At 39.3% G+C, this 16,644-nt stretch overlaps 1 protein-coding gene across 5 annotated transcripts in view; it reads left to right on the forward strand.

Moving 5' to 3' along the window:
* Window positions 1–16,644, forward strand: part of LOC124165274 (monocarboxylate transporter 9) — a 71,342-nt gene that overhangs the window by 45,445 nt on the left and 9,253 nt on the right. For all 5 annotated transcript variants that reach the window (XM_046542605.1, XM_046542609.1, XM_046542607.1 and 2 more), the window contains 4 exons: window positions 3,875–4,018; window positions 9,129–9,410; window positions 10,331–10,508; window positions 13,059–13,534. In XM_046542605.1, the coding sequence (XP_046398561.1) occupies window positions 3,875–4,018; window positions 9,129–9,410; window positions 10,331–10,508; window positions 13,059–13,534 (1,080 nt within the window). The remainder of the gene's footprint in view (window positions 1–3,874; window positions 4,019–9,128; window positions 9,411–10,330; window positions 10,509–13,058; window positions 13,535–16,644) is intronic.

The raw sequence follows: 16,644 nt of genomic DNA on the forward strand, positions 1-16,644 counted from the left end.
AGCTTTAAGGCCTGTAAGGAATAATGCAAAATGGAATTTTTAAATTTATTAAGTTCAATGATTTAGTCTTTTTGTGCCGGATCCAAAAATATTCGTGAAACTACCGCAAACTGCTAAGTGTTGTAGTCAATTGTTTCATGCGATCCTCTTCCGTGCTTTGCTATCTCTAACCGTCTACCACGGATGAATATATCTTTAGTGATGCAATAATACTCTTAGCGGACCTTCAGTAGAATGAATATTTAAAAACTTTTTTTCTGAAAGCAGAAACTAATTTAAACCAATTTCACAATTCTAACGATTGTCACTGAATATCATGTCTTTTGCAGCGTTGTGGAACGACTAGACAAAATTTTTCACCCTAAGGCAGTAGGAAATGCTAAAAAATAGATATTCAGACTAGATGACTAACACAATAGCCTTAATCATACCTTATATCTCCGTGATATTAGGTTCGCTCTGCTGTCAGGGACGCAAGCGGTAACTTATGTAAACCTAACTAAATGCGCGGTGGGTCCCCCCTCTGTGCATTTGAGCGAGACTGCCTATAAGTCACTGAGACACCAAGGCCTTAGCTTAAAAAAAATTTTGGACGATAGTTCTTTTTTCACTTAAACCCGTATCTCCCAAAAGTTTCGTGGGACGTTTGAATACTTAAAGCCGGTTTATAGGTTAGAACAGTGGCGTAACCAGGAATATACTTTGAGGGGATGAGGGGGGTTATTAGTGGGGGCTATTCCTCCAGGAAAAAGGGATTACAAGAAAATTTTTGAAAAATAACATGCCTGAAAATGCATTTTACGTCATTTTGGCTCTTAAAATTTAACTGATGCAGTCTGCAAGGCAGATTCAGTTATTATATATCAATTCCGGACAAGATTTTTAAAGAACTTTTTTATTTCTCTGAGGCTTTGGGGGAGGAAACATCCCCTCATCCTCCCCCATAGTTACGCCAATGGATTATAATTGCGAAAAAATAATCGTTATGAACACTTAGCGTGAGATTACCGGAACACTTTGGTTAATGGCAGCGTTGTGAGAAAAAGCTATCGCGCAACCTGACTAAATTACCGAGAAAATTAGCGTAAACTTTGGTCGATTTTAAAATTTCGAGAAAACATTTTAATGCTCAGGGTGTTATCTTCCAAGTTCATAGATTAATTCTTTCTGCATATGCAAGGTGTGGCCGGACGTGTGCGAAATAGTATCTCTCTTTTACTTTCATACAAAAACCGTTCCGCAACAAGCTTGTGGAATCCTAGTATGTGTATCCTAGAGTGTGGAATGCCAGCCAAGAAGACTAGCGTTTTCTTCCACTGTCGGCGTCGAAATGATGTGACGCTGTACTTTGCAAATTTATATCTGGGCTTCAAGGCATGCTATAATAATGAATTATACGTCATTTTTAAGAAATTTTATTCCAAATTCTGATTTATTTTTTGTTTTACAATAAACTTAAAAATATAGACACGCCAGGGCAGTAAATGACTCCGCGCACCGTAAAATTAGCCGTTTCGCCAACTTCATGAACTTTGTAACTCAACCTAGGGAAAACTACTGGGTCTACAGGGTTCATCTTCCGCAATAAGTTGCACACATTAATTTAGATTAATAAAATGGCTTTTGCGTATTTTTAGAGCGCATATTTTGTTGCAAATCAACGAAAATATTTTAACATTATCTAATCCTATAGTTTACCCCGAAAGAAAAAATAAAAACACTCACTAGATAGATTCACTTTTTAATTTATTTGTAATTTTTCTATGATCTATTACAGGTAATGATATTGATACTTGTGAATGTTAATCAATTCTATTTATGCAATGTTGCCAAACGGGGCCGCGGCGGGTAAACTTAGGGAAGATGCTGTGAGAATGGATCGGAGACGCATTATAAAGAAAGTTGTGGATGGAAAAAGAATTAAATGCAGAGGTGGTCACAAAAAATGAATCATATAGCATTCTTTGAATTTAATCTTCGTCGTTGCATGCTTTTCAGAAAAATTTGAATCACAAGATGAATGTTCCGCGGCCCTTGATTTAGAAACTTTGGAGAAAGAAGCAGAAGACATACATGGATCAGCAATTTCCATTTAGTTGGTTATCAGGATATAGCAAGGATCCATTTGTTGTCAGGCCATCGTATAGAGTAGGACTGAAGTGCGCCACATGGGAAATAGGGTGTTTGATGGAAAGTCATACCCAAAGTTGTTCTACGAATGTGCAGTTCTCTCATATGTTGCTCTTTCCCCAGTTAAAACCGAAGAGTAATTGGTTTTGAATGATATTTTCACCCCGGAACCCAGTGATAGTGAAAGTGCAGGTGAAAGTTATCACTCTAGGATTTCCGATACGGAATTTTTAAGTGACAACGATCGCAATGACGATAAGCTCGTCTTGAGAGTAGGTGCCAGATATATAATGAGAAAAGCTCCCAAAATGTATTAAGGACTCTGTCCGGAAAATATTCATATTGTAATGCTACTTTAGGAAGGCCTTAATTACAAAGGTAACTTATTGACACCTGCAGACGTTGTGTTTATTATATTGATCGAAGTGCGATTGACTGATTCTTTCTGCAGAATAGGAAGTGACTTCGGGGTTTTTGAGTCACAAGCAGGCAGATTGTGTTGGAAATTCGTGCATATTAACGCTACTAAATTGTAAAAATTAAGAGACTGGCTTCCTCATATTCCAATCTTAAAGGGCTTCGTTTCGCCTTCCACACAAGGTATTTTTAACTCGAAAGCATCTTTGAATGCTTCGAGGTGGAAAATAAGTTTAACATAAGACTCTTTACCGGACCAGCCAAAAGAATACACATTGTCACATAAGTATACGCTTTCGCCAATATTACATGCAAATCTCACTTTGTTATGAAGTGTAAAACATTTCAGATTCACATCTGCTATAACTTCCATTTTTCGGCATCGACTTTCGGCGCCGAAGAACTCTTCAATTTCACTAAAATACCTTGGTATCATGATGGAATCAGTAACACGAAGCTTGCTAGAATTAGCCAAAGAATGACCATATTCCGTCATCTTTACGCAATCTATCGCTTTCAATCAAGGAAAAATAGATCGAATAATAGCCCTGTAGTCACAATAAATGACTCCGATACGTCTGCACTTCAATAAGTGAATCATAACCACGCCGTCGCTTGTATTAAAGTATGCAGCCTCTACCATGGCCGTGCCACCGTTCCTCCGCACACTGAATAATGACGTCACCTTACCACCAGCCAATCATCGGGCGTTTTCGATTCTCACTTGTATTTGAAAATTCTCGTTAACTTTTATGAATTAAATATCGCAAACCGCGTAATAAAATAATTAAAAAAACTTTCTCCGTGATACGCAGACATATATTTTTATATAATTTTTAGGCGCTTGAGAATATCTGAAATATATGCAAGCTCCCTATTAATGAGGGAAGTCCATGGAGGGAGGGGATACTGCCAAAATACTTCTTAAGAACTCCATGGAAACCTACATCAATCGATATATATTTTTAATGAAAAAAAGACTGCGAGATAATCCTCTTATTATTTCTTTCGAAATTTGTTATTTATTGGAAGGGATGGCCCTCTAGGACGTATATTAGAAAATTTTTATGCATTGGCTTCGTGATGTTGTGCCAATAATATTTCGTGCCTATAACGTGCCTCCTTTAGTAGTATTAATTCTAAAATTTCATCAGGTTAAGATGCGTTACACTCTAAAGCACTCTTTGATTCCCTTTTTTATATTAAATGCGTATTATTTCAATAAGGACACCTCGGTATCGAAATCACAACAGAGGATGGGGTGCATGAACCTGACGGTTTTTGTGGAAAAAGTTAATTCACCTCAACGTCACGTTTGTTTTCGCAGGCCTTATGACTGGACCTGTCATTCGTCGTTTTTCGTATCGGAAAGTGGCTATGACGGGAGGAATTCTGACGGCCTCTGGAATTGTCATCACGAGCAGGTGTGACGAAATTTGGCAGGTCATCATTTGCTACAGCATGATGGCTGGTAAGTGATTCAACTTTACCTCATCAGCATATATCCCTATTATTTTGCACTGGTTTTAACGTTGAATTGGTGAACTCAATGGAGATAATTGGTAAGAGTACATGAAAAATTTTAATTTTTAATATTGAAAAATAACACCGGCGCTCGTATTTTGGGCCCGCACAACTTTAAGTTATCATATGCAATATTAAGAGGTGCGTGGCAGCCTAGTCGGTAGAGTGATTGACCAATGATTTGAGGTGTACCTACCGGGCAGTGACGTCATGGCAAAATTAGCAAAGCACGATCTTTATTTTTTTAGAAGAGAAATATTACTCTATCTCTCTTTTATTACAACTTATAATTTAGATTACATTACATTTTTTTTGGTTTTGAATGTGCATGTTTGAAATTTTGTGGCAACAAAATTGACAAAAGTGCTATTTCACTATTATGTCTTATGTTAACCAGTGCCGGAACGGCGTAACGGCGCGCTCCGTCACCATGACACCCAGTAGCGTAGCCAGGGGGGGTCCGAGGGGTCAGGATCCCTCCCCTTCCCCCCCCGAAATATAAAAACACAATCATTTTCTTTCATAAAATAAAACAAAAGATTAAAAAATCATGAATTTTAAAGATTTTTCCTTTAACAAATGAAGTTTTTCCGATTATGAAAAGTGTTAAAATTAGTTTAAAACCCATTACTTAGAACCCTGTTTTTCCCCCTGGTTTTGGACCCCCCCGCCCCCCGAACGAAATTGCTGGCTATGCCACTGATGACACCTATGGCACCGGGTTCAAATCCTGGTTGAAGCCTTCGAACATCCCCAAACTAAATCCTCGAAGAGCAAAGCGACCCACAGTGGGCTGAAATCGAAAAAAGCTGGCCAAAAATGATTTTTTTCACTTTTTAATTTGGAAAAAAGTATTATATTTTCAAATTACAGAATAATCAGTGACCACATTACTGAAATAATTTTATTCATAACTCATTTTTTTAAAGCAGGAGACGTCTGTGAAAATTAATGAAAAATTATCTCAAAATTTTTTTCCCATATTTTGAAAGAATTGACTGAAGTTTTTTGATACTGTTGCGTTATGTTTTAAAATGCCTAATTTTAAACCATTCCATAATAAAAATGAACATTTTCATAATTCGTTGTAGTGAAAGTTTTTATTATAGCGATAATTTTTATTGCTTTTATTTAAACAATTAAAATGTCCTATTTTTCATGTATTTTTAACATAATGTAGAGAAAAAGTTGATGTTTTTCACTTTGCTTCACGAAGTGTTTAGCACCACATTGTAAAATAAAGTGTCAACTTTAGTTATCAATTGAAAAATCCTGCCCCGATTTGCCACCCCACCTCTCCTGTCAAGTTATGTGCGTGTATGTCCAACCGCCCGACGCGGTGGTTTGATGCGAACATTTGTTCAGACTTAGCTGTGGCAGAGGATAATTCGCTAAAAGTGAGACGAAACTACACTTACATGCACTGCATACATTTAGCATGCCATATTAGTCTTATTGTTCTATTTTTCTAAGCGCACATTACAATTTCCTTCATGAGACATATAAACGACTCAACGATTGCGCTGGCAGACCAGATTCTTGTCTCGGGAAGCGGGCGGCTGCAAAGCATAAATTCTTGGAAAACCCAATTCTAACCACTATAAACTCGCATATTCTGATATCCGTACTCTCCTAGGCCATACGTAGCAACCATCAGCTGAAACACTGAAAAGGGCACACGTGTGGCGGAGCGCCGCGCCGCAACGGCGGGCACTACCCTGCCGACCGCGTTAATCCCTATTGTACCCGAAAACCCAACCACTGTGTTATGATTCTTATCTAGCGTTAAAGAAGTTGTGTACTCGTTTCATAACTGTCCCTCTCTAGAAATGCCATTTATTGCTTTATAGCCTCGGTCTATGAAAGGGTTTTTGGACTGTTGAGGATCGCTTCCCTTCGACATCCGTGCAAACAATTTTCTACGAAGTAGCTCACACGGGGTTTTCCACAAATGCTTCTTTTCAATTGGTTGAAAACTATTATCTTTTACGATTTTACCGAGAAAAGTAGTGATTTTGTCTTCGTAAGTGCGAAAGGATGTGAGTGCTTGCGCTACGGATGCGAAGAACCAGGGTTTATTTTCCCTAAGTATACCTTGAAATTTCAGCGTTGAGGCCGAACTACTACTAGCGAAGGATATCTCGGAACGATAAAAAGGTACGTTTTCCAAGTAAAATCTCTGTGATCGTGTGTATTATTCAGAGAATTAAGTTCTAATTTCGATTTCCTTGCCCGGTGGTTTAAATTGTTGATATTTTGGATGAGAGAAAACGGAGCGCATGAAAGTAACCCGCAAAGAAATACATGACGTTATTGTTAATGAAAATGTAAATTCGCCGTCGTCAAAACGTAAATTGGCCCTTCAATATCTTTATGGTAAGTTAAACTTGGGGAAAGACGAGAAGACAAAGGAAATGTTGAAGAACTTCATGAATAAATACTTTTTCAATAGGTATATCTAGAAATGGAAAGAATGCAAGAGAACCAGTTTGTAGTAAAATTTCGATGTTGATTAGAGAAGGATAAACCGCTCCCAACAGATATGCATGCAACTCTTCTTGAGACCACTTGTTAAAGCATGGTCAAGGCACGACTAATGATGGGAACACTGCCCAACGTTTTTTTTCTGAACCTAAGCTAACATCAGAAATTACCGGTATGTTTACCACCAAAAACTCAAATTATATAGATTTTTATTTATTAATTCAAAAACTTGTTATGAATATTTAAAATTTTTGGAAGAAGGAATTGGTGAGGACTTTTTTCCTTTTTAAATAAGCATTAGCGAGGAACTCATCTCGAGGTTTGCCTCAATTTTAAAAGCTCTGACATCTGCACCTGAGATAGATTATGCCAATTTCAGCGAGTACTGCTCAGAAACTGCATACCTTTTCGTGGATTTGTATCCGTGGTACTACACGCCCCCCACGGTGCACAAATTGCTGTTTTATGGAGCATCAATTGCCAAGGCAGCAGTGCTTCCAATTGGCCAACTTTCGAAGGAAGCTTTGAAATATCGCCACAAAGATGTCAGAAGATTCCGAGCGCACCACACGCGAAAAATTTCGCGCTGAACTGAAAGGAGATATCTTTTCCGAAGGCTTCTCCTTACTTCGGATCATCTAATATCCAATAGTTATGTACGTACAAATGCTAAAAGAAATGTTTCAAAGGATATACGATACTTACTTGTATTGGAAGAGCCAACTGGTAGTGGACAGAGATGAGGACAGTGACGGCTGGGAATCCGATGAAAACTGGTAGTGGCTGGCAAATTTATCCCTTATGTTTTCTTATGTTTTATATATTTATGTTAATTTATTATGGTTCTTAAATAATTTTGTGGTATTTTGGTTTATGGTATAAATTGTTTGCGAGGTGCTTTCTTATGTGTGTTCTTTAGGACAAAATGTTGACGCAAAGTTGGTTGACTAAATCACTAATGTTTAAAAAATAATTTTATGTATTTATTATGAACATTTTTATTTAAATTATTAAATTTAATGTTAAACTACTTACTGTTTTATTCCTAGCTATTAATTTCAATTAAATGTTCCCTCTTTACTGAAGCGGTCCAAATAGTCGATTTTTGGTTTTTTTCCGTCTCCGCGTATTTGTTTAAAAAAACTCCCCGGATTGATTTTTCGGCAAAATGTCTTTATAATTATGTTATATAGCCTAAGTAAGAATAGGAGGAAAAATTTTATCGAGCTAATTGTAAAAATACGGAAGATATGATTTTTGGCCAGCTTTTTTCGATTTCAGCCCACTGTGCGACCCAAGGACAACAACTGGCCCCCCTAACACTTAATGTATGGAATTCATGCGCCTGTAGCTTAGTCTACGGTGAGCTCTACTCTCACCTAAACAAAAAAAACCTTCGGGTTGAATCACTGAGTGAGTTATGTAATATTAAGACTTGTATATCGATGTATAACATATTATGATCGATATATTATTAATGGTAATCGAAAAAAACCTAAATCACGTAATCAGCTGAGAAGTTAACCAGATATATTATTTTGCGTAATGTGAGAGAAAGATTTCCCAGACAAAATGTACGTCGCTACCGTAGCTCTTTGAAAAGATAAGTTTCCTTTCTGATAGAATATTATTCTTGGGCCAAATTCCTGTAAATGTAGGTTTGTAAAATCTGGATGTATGGATCTTAATCCACCTTGGACGTCAAGTTACGTAAGCTCAAAACAAGAGCATCACAAATTTTCAAAACTTAATTTTTTTACAGAAATTTTACGTTAAAGGCGCACTGTATTGAGTATTTTATAATTTTCACGTTGCTGAATGCACCGCGCTGCGTAGATATTTATTTTTCTTGCCTGCTGATAATAGGGTAGTTTCCTTATTCAAGGAAAACGAAATGCATTGATTGCGATTCCTTACCCACCATTAGTGTATTCACAATATACAAATTATTTGGTTTTAGAAATTCCAGTTTAGACGAATGGCAATGGTCAATTTTAACCTCATTTGAAAAAGGCCAGATTGGCGCCCATGCGATTCCACTCCACGTGACGTCACAGGGACCTAGTTTCTATACGAGTAGATAGAAGTTTTACATTGTCTGAGATTACTAATGCATGCATGAGGCACAGATCTCAGGGAAACATGTCTTAATAATCAACTATTAAAACAGCTTATGGTCGGAAAGTTTCCTTCCTTTGATAAGGTATTAATAATCCTTATTTAAGCCAAGCGCTAAATGATAGCAGGGTACTCTGCTACCTGCTAGCAGCCTGCGTCGTATCAGCGCTCAAAGCCTCGCCCCAAGGTCACCTCGCCAGGCGACAGCTGGAACCAAAAATACGTCACACGGACTTTTCCCGGCATTCCTACTTAGCCTTCGCGTTTTCGCGCGCTTGAAATTTTTCACTTTTCGTTTAATCGCGAAAAATAGATATCGTCATTCGAAAATCTAAGAGCGTGAAATGCGTTCTCCAGGAGTAATAATTATTACGATTATTTTAGTACATTATAATCTTTCGATTTAGGCAATAAAAAAATAATAGGAAACTACCCCATTAATCTCATGTTCTCAGGTCTGGGGCTTGGCTTCATCCTGCCATCCTCCTTCGTTGCCATCAACGCTTACTTCACGGAGAAGCGCGGCCGCGCCGTGGGCTTCTCTCTGGCGGGCACGGGCATCGGTCAGATGCTGATGCCGCAGGCGGTGCGGGCGCTGCTCGACGAGTACGGCTTCCGCGGCGCCATGCTCATCCTGGGTGCGGTCGCCTCGCACAGCATCGCCGGATCCGCCGTCTTCCACCCCGTTCACTGGCACGCCAGGGTGCGGGAACCCGCGCCCGGCGAAGAGGGCGGAGGTACGAGCACCTTCATTCACCTCTAACCAAATAGGGGATACGGAAAAAAATACTTCAGGGGGGGCGCAAAACACATCTTGCCTTTACTTTGATCGTGGGGATCGGGTTGGTGAGGTGGCTAGAGTGTTGGCTCCCCACCCGGCGGGCTCGGGTTGAAATCCCGGCAGTGGTAGAGAATTTTCGGAGACTGCCCGATCCCTGCTTGAGTGCTGTGTGGAGGACATTTCAAGCGCAACACTCCGTCCGTCGGATGGGACGTTAAGCCGTGGTCCCCTTGGCGCCTTTCGTTAAGAGCAGGCTAATGCCAACGCCGGGTTTCTCTCCACCCTTCCTTCCATACCCTTCCCTCATGGCGCAAATGACCTCAGCAGTCAGTCGCCTCCTCCAAATATCATACCATACTTTGATCGTAATAAACAATAGATAAGCCACATGCAAATTTTAAGGAAGTTTTATTTCAATTAACACAATGCCATCTTGTGGTATAAAAAAGTTAAAATTGTGGTTCTATCATGTTCGGCAATGCGGGTGGCCCCACAAGGAGGGGGACGCGACCCCCCCCACCCCTCCTACTCCATATGTATCCCTCACTGCCTCTAACTCCTTTCATTCATATAACGCTATAAAGGCAAACATGCATTAAGGAGAAAGTTGTAGTAGTCCTCATCCTTTAATAGTTATGTTTTTCTATCCTTTTTTTCCCCTTCTTTGGATGTATAATGAAGCTAATAATAATAGGTCATGCTATATTTTGGCTTCTTGCATTTGTGCATCCGCTCATGGGTGTACCCAGGTAGGGGCAGGAGGAGGCAGCTGCCCCCCCAGTGGAGCCAACTCCATGGGGCCTGAGGGGGCCCGAGCCCCCTCAAAATCTCTTTATTATCTCTTTGTTATTTTAAAAATACTTTGTTTTCTCATAGGCGGAGGCAAGGAGATGCCTTTGCTTGGTATAGCGACACTGATTGAGCAGCCAGAGTCCAAGTCGGAGCGTCTGCACCCGCCATTGGCGGCAGGTGATGCAGAAGAGGAAGCAGAGGATGAGGTTGCCGACCTGCGGGGTCGCATGCTCAGGAGGGCTTCATCTTCAGCGGGACAGAGGTAAAGAGTAATAATAACGATAATAATAATTGTTATTGTTCCTAGAGATCACATATGTACTGGTGACATTGGAAGTCATCAAAATAAAAAGTAATGGTTACAAATAAATGAAGTGATATAGTATTTACAATCTTTACAGTTTTAAGGAAAAGTTACAATTTTTGTGGCTGATGGGCAAAGATTACTCTGAGCCCAACATAAAATCCTTCAGGCTATAGTAGTTGTTTTCCATTAAATCTTCAAAGTATTCTTGAATGGTGTAGGTGGAAGGCATTTGATATCATACAGTAGTTTTTTGTATATTTTTGATAGGGAGAATAAGGGTCCTTTTTGGCAGAAAGTGCAAGGGTAATCTTTGAGGTGAAGGTCATTGGTGGTTCTGGTTGCGTGATTATGAAGAGAACTATTTTTTGGAAAGTATTCAGGGTTATTTTTAACAAAAGAGGCACAGTTAAGTATGTACAGTAATAGGAATGTTAGAATTCTCAGATCATAGGGACAGGGAAGTAGCCAGAGATGTTCAAAGTACCAAAACAAAGTAAATGGGCAAAGTCAATCTATCGATAAATATAAAACAGGACCTCTGTCTGTCTGTCCACCATGCATTTCCAAACGACCGCACAAATTGCTTCCAAAGTTAGTACATATAGGTGCATCTCATGCTCCTACAACCCATAGCATTACTTCTGGTTGTGCCCGGCAAGTCTTTTGTGTTGTTTTCTCAGTAACATTTGTTGCATGATACCAAACAACTTCTGTGGTTGGACATACTACCGGGTAGATAGATAGCTGATAGCTCTGTTCATACAAGCATTACTTCCAATACACTTTGGAAAAAAATGCCACATGATGCCTATGCATCACAAATGGATGCCTTTTTTTATATATAACGTTTTAATTATTACTCTGTCTATTACTCTAATATAAACTCAATATTGTATTACATTTCATTAGTAATCCACAGCATTTTATAAAGAGAAGAGAAAAATATCACACATCTTGTGTAGGACTTAAACGGAAGTTGTGGAGTTTGGAAAATTCTTGCATTGTCTTAAATTATGGGAAGGGGAGTCAAAATTGGTATGAATTGGCCCTACATGTACCTTGAATGGCCCATTATATTTATTACATTTCCAGTTTCCCATCTCCACTTACCATTTGGTCTGTGTTCTTTTTGGAATTGTTCACACAATATGACAATTTTGAATTGCATATGCAATCAGATAGGGTATACAAGAAATACTGACAAAGTTAGGCAATTCAATACCTTCTCTACATAAACGCTCATCAGTCACCTACCGAATCAAATCTGCTCATCTAGCTGCCCCACAATACGAATGCGCTCAGCTGGCAGTAGCCAGAGCATAAACGCACACCTCCAACTCTCCAATCTTCAGAGGCGAGCGTTTGTACACGGGCTACTGCCAGCTGAGTGCATTCGTATTGTGGGGCTCCCAGCTGAGTGGGTTTGATATATTGGGGGATTTTTGAGCATTTTTGCAGTGGAGGTATCGAATAGGGTAGTTTCCTTCATCAAAGAAAACGAAAGGCATTGATTGCGATTCGTTACCCACCATTAGTGTATTCATAACATATGAATTATTTGGTTTTAGAAATACCGGTTCAGACAAATGGCAAGGGTCACTTTTATCCTCATTTGAAAAAGGCCAGATTGGCGCCCATGCAATGCCACTCCACATGATGTCACTGGGACCTAGTTTCTATACGAGTAGATATGAGTTTTACATCGTCTGAGATTACCAATGCATGCATGAGGCACAGAGCTCAGGGAAACATGTCTTAATAATCACCTATTAAAACTGGCTAAGGTTGGAAAGTTTTCCTCGTTTGATAAGGTATTAATAATCCTTATTTAAGCCAAGCGCTAACAGCTAGCATGGTACTCTGCTACCTGCTAGCATCCTGCATCATATCAGTGCTCAGAGCCTCGCCCCAAGGTCACCTCACTTGTGGCAGCAGGAACCAGAACGACATCACACGGGAGTTTTCCCGGCATTCATACTTAGCCGTCGCGTTTTCGCGCGCTTGAAAATTTTCACTTTTCATTTAATCGCAAAATATAGATATCGTCGTTTAAAAATCTAAAAGCGTGAAATATGTACTCCAGGAGGATTAATCTTTCGATTTAGGCAATAAAAAAATAATAGGAAACCACCCTATTGCTCACATGCTGAAAAGTGAAAGTTTCTTTCACAAAGCAATTGAGTAGGTAATATTTAATATTACATGTAATATTTAAATTTATTAAAAGCAATGATTTTTAGGAAAAAACCATGAAATGTAATCGTTTTTTGTAACCCATTCACTTTTACTCAACACCTCCTCAACTCTGCTGGTGTCCAAAAATAACATGAGTTAAGATCAATAATTTTTTAACACGAATAGCTCAAGAAATAGACGATGGATCAAAAAATGGAAAAGATATGTCTCTCTTTATTTTTTACACTATTGCAGTTGGAAACCATAAAAAAATTATGAAAAAGCCCATTCTTCACTCACAGTAATGCATCATTTCCATCTTGCACACAGCCTTAGGCCGGTGTCCGTTGAGAGGCGTCGTTCCTCCCTGACGCCTCCGCCCCGGTGGATGACACGGAAGGCTTCCTGCGTGTCAGTGACCAGCGTTGATGTGGGCTTGCCTGTCGAAATGCTAGCTGGCCTCTCCATCGAGGAACTCCCCAAAGAGGAGGGTGCGAAGAAGAAAGGTTGCTGGGACAAGGTTGTGGCCTTCATGGACCTGAATCTCCTGGGCGACCCTGTGTTCGTCAATGTGGTTGTGGGCCTGGCTCTCGTCTACTCGGCTGGCATCAACTTTGCCATGGTCTTCCCCTTCTACTTGTCCAGTATTGGGTTCAGCAAGGCAGAGACGGCTACCTGCATGTCCACACTGGCTGGAGCTGACATCCTGTCACGGGTCGCCCTACCGTCCATCACGGACAAGCTAGGTGCTGGCAACCGGAAGACCTTCTTGGTGGGCGTTGTGTGCCTTGCCATTTCGAGGTCAGGTGAGTGATCTTTGATATCTTTAGCTCTCACCATCACTCTCCAAGGTAGTTCTCTACCCACAAAAAACCGACTTTATTACCTACTTCTAGATTTACTGAATTGTACCCTCACTAAATCTATGCCTGCTTTTCAGTGCCAATGGTACAAATATTTTTTAATTCTATTATTTTAATGCTAATTATGGTTAATACCTTCCTTCTTCCCCTAGTTTTTGTCTGTAGTCTACGGACCTTCAGCTATCCATAAATGCGTTTATCTACCAATTATGTACTCAAAAAGGTATGTAAACATTGTATGAGGTTGGGGTCGTAGCTTGCAAAATTCGCTCATTTAAGGAATTAAATGGTAACAACCAGAGATGAGTCAGTTCAGGTACCCGGTTCTTGGTACTGCCTGCTCTTAGCCCTTAGAATCAGTATCAGCAACCGATCGCATAAAGTCAATACTTAGGAACCACCACAGAACAGAGGATGGGATTTGAATTTTCTGCACAAAATCGAAATGCAGTTGATTTCTGGATTCTGGATCTGAAATCGATTACCAACCATACAAGACATACAAGATGTCCGCCGGCAACATGTTACCGGTGTGACCGGTGTTATGTGTATTACTGTCACTCAAATACAGTTGCTGTTATCTGCATTGAGTTGCGATTAAATGATATCCGTCTGTGCGGTGTTTTGTTTGCCTTTTGTGAAATTCTTCCAGATTCCTCAGATGGGTATCAACCGCTAAACGTGCGAGTAGATGTTTTTGTATTACTTAGTATGAATAATTCATATTAGGCAGAGTTTATTCATTTTATTGTGAACCATTTTTTACCAAGTGGATTTATTGAATGTGTTGTTGACGTAGATATCTGGTTGACTCGAGTTAAGCGTTAATAACTTCTCAGATGTTATCATAGCACTAAAATCAAAAGCTTACTGTTTATCAAATTGTATGTTTATTGTGAAAGCGCAATTGGTCAAGGCCGGAATCTACAACAGAAACAGCCAATTTTAGAAATTCCAGGATTGAGACAGTGCGCTCTCGCAGCAAATATAAATGCGAAAAAATAGGGATTTTACTATTAGCGAAATGATAATATCTGATTTGTGCAGGAAATTTGAATTGAGAGACAACAGTTTTCGTCTCATGGCGCCATGACTCCTAATTTTCAAGTGTAAGTAGGATTAAAAGCTATGTACTTAGCCTCAATCAATGAATGTGACGAATGCCTATATAAGAATGCACAGTAAAATATTGAAACCGTTAGATCATAGAAAAATATTTGGGTTACATTGTATTATTGTTTCATTTTTGTCAAATTCTTCGCTTTGACATTATTGATAACGTCAAAAACGCACAAAAATTTCATTAAAAATTAGTCTACAGAGTAAATGATCTAAACGATGATATGCTTAATGTGAAAGTGCAACGAACAGTCTCAGAGTTATTTCAGTTTGTGCACAGTATGTTCAGTTGAGTTTGTCGTGGACCACACACATTCAAGAGATCCCCTTAGTGAAAATGCTCCTCAATATATTGAATATAAAATCTGGCTAGTAAGAATTGTAACAATCTGCTCATCTAGGTGCTGATGAAACAAATAAAAGAAGTTCAGTGGTTCATACCCTTCCTTTCTAAATCCTGGAAAAGACATTCAATGGATGTCCACAAGTGGGATGTTTGGGCATCCATATGGAGTCCAGAGTAAGACATTCAATGGATGTCCACAAGTGGGCCATTTGGACATCTATAGGAAGTCCAGTGGACGTCAAGTGGATGTCCATGGATGTCAGCCCTGTCATTCAATGGATGTCCAATGGATAACATTGCAGACTGCAGAACAAATGTTCACACCTCCAACAAGCAGTACACTTAATCACAGGGTTGGGATCAGGCCGTTACAATGGAACACCGATGTCTCAAACAGATCAGACGGCCGATGACGAAGAGAGTAGTCTTTAACTCAAAAGGGTCACCACCGCATGGTGTGCCATATCAGGCACAGATACTTATAACTATTTTTACGCAATAAATAAATACTTAAGTGTTATTCAAACTACCAGCAATATAGTATACACTTGTGTCATCAATTATAAAATGATTTTGACTGCTTGAATAAATTAGAACTACAATTTATAAGAAATGTAAAATGTAAAAAATTTACAGAACCAATTTTTGATGCATTCACTTACATATGAGTACACAAAATCATGGTGCTGAGATCTAGCAGTGTCGCTGGACCTTCAAGGGTTTAAACAGACTACGGGCAAGAGGACTTTATAATTTCAAGCCGATATCTGTAATTACTCCAACAGTATAATCGATTGTATAAGATGTGCCATATATGGCGCACCGTGCAGTGTAGGGTTAAGACCTTTCTCCCTCACATTGCCATTCTTGATGGCCCACGAGGGCGTAACATCCAGTACCATGAGCCTCGGTACAATTGCCACGGGAAATCAGGAATCTGGATTGCATAACTGCCTCCCTGAGCCTGAGAAAAAATTCCAAGCTGCAAAAACTTAGCGTTCATCAGAGTAAATATTAGTTTCAGCTTAGCAAATTTGTCAATTTTGTCGAGAGAAGAGTGGTCAGAAATATAGATATTCTCCTCTATGCTCCTAAATCTCTTTCTACTCATAGTTTGATGAACTAATCCAACGCATTTATCCTTATGTTTAGACCAGTACATGTCCTGCTAGTGGAACACGTGATGCCTAGAGAGAATCAAAATCCCAAGAAATGTTTTAAGTCTATTCTGATGTTAAACTCATACCTGTTATTATTAGTAGCATACTTTCTTGAAAAATATACCATTTTCTCCAAAACCTCATCATCAAGAAACAGGTGAAAAATGTCTGATGGAGACTCATCTCCAAGTTTACGTTGTATTTTATCATCATCATCCTTCAATATCTAAAGAGAAGGAATGTGCACATGTGCATGTGCACATTCCTTCTCTTTAGATATCGAAGGACACAAAAACTTAGCATCAATTTCTTTTTTCGATTTTCGAAATGAGTCCCTTTTATCAAAGGATTGTGTATCTTTTTGAAGTAAACTGACGGCTTTCCTCCATCTTCTTATTCCATATTTGGTGCTCAACTATGCCATCGCC

The sequence above is a fragment of the Ischnura elegans genome, chromosome 9 (assembly GCF_921293095.1).
Source record: "Ischnura elegans chromosome 9, ioIscEleg1.1, whole genome shotgun sequence".
Taxonomy (NCBI): domain Eukaryota; kingdom Metazoa; phylum Arthropoda; class Insecta; order Odonata; family Coenagrionidae; genus Ischnura; species Ischnura elegans.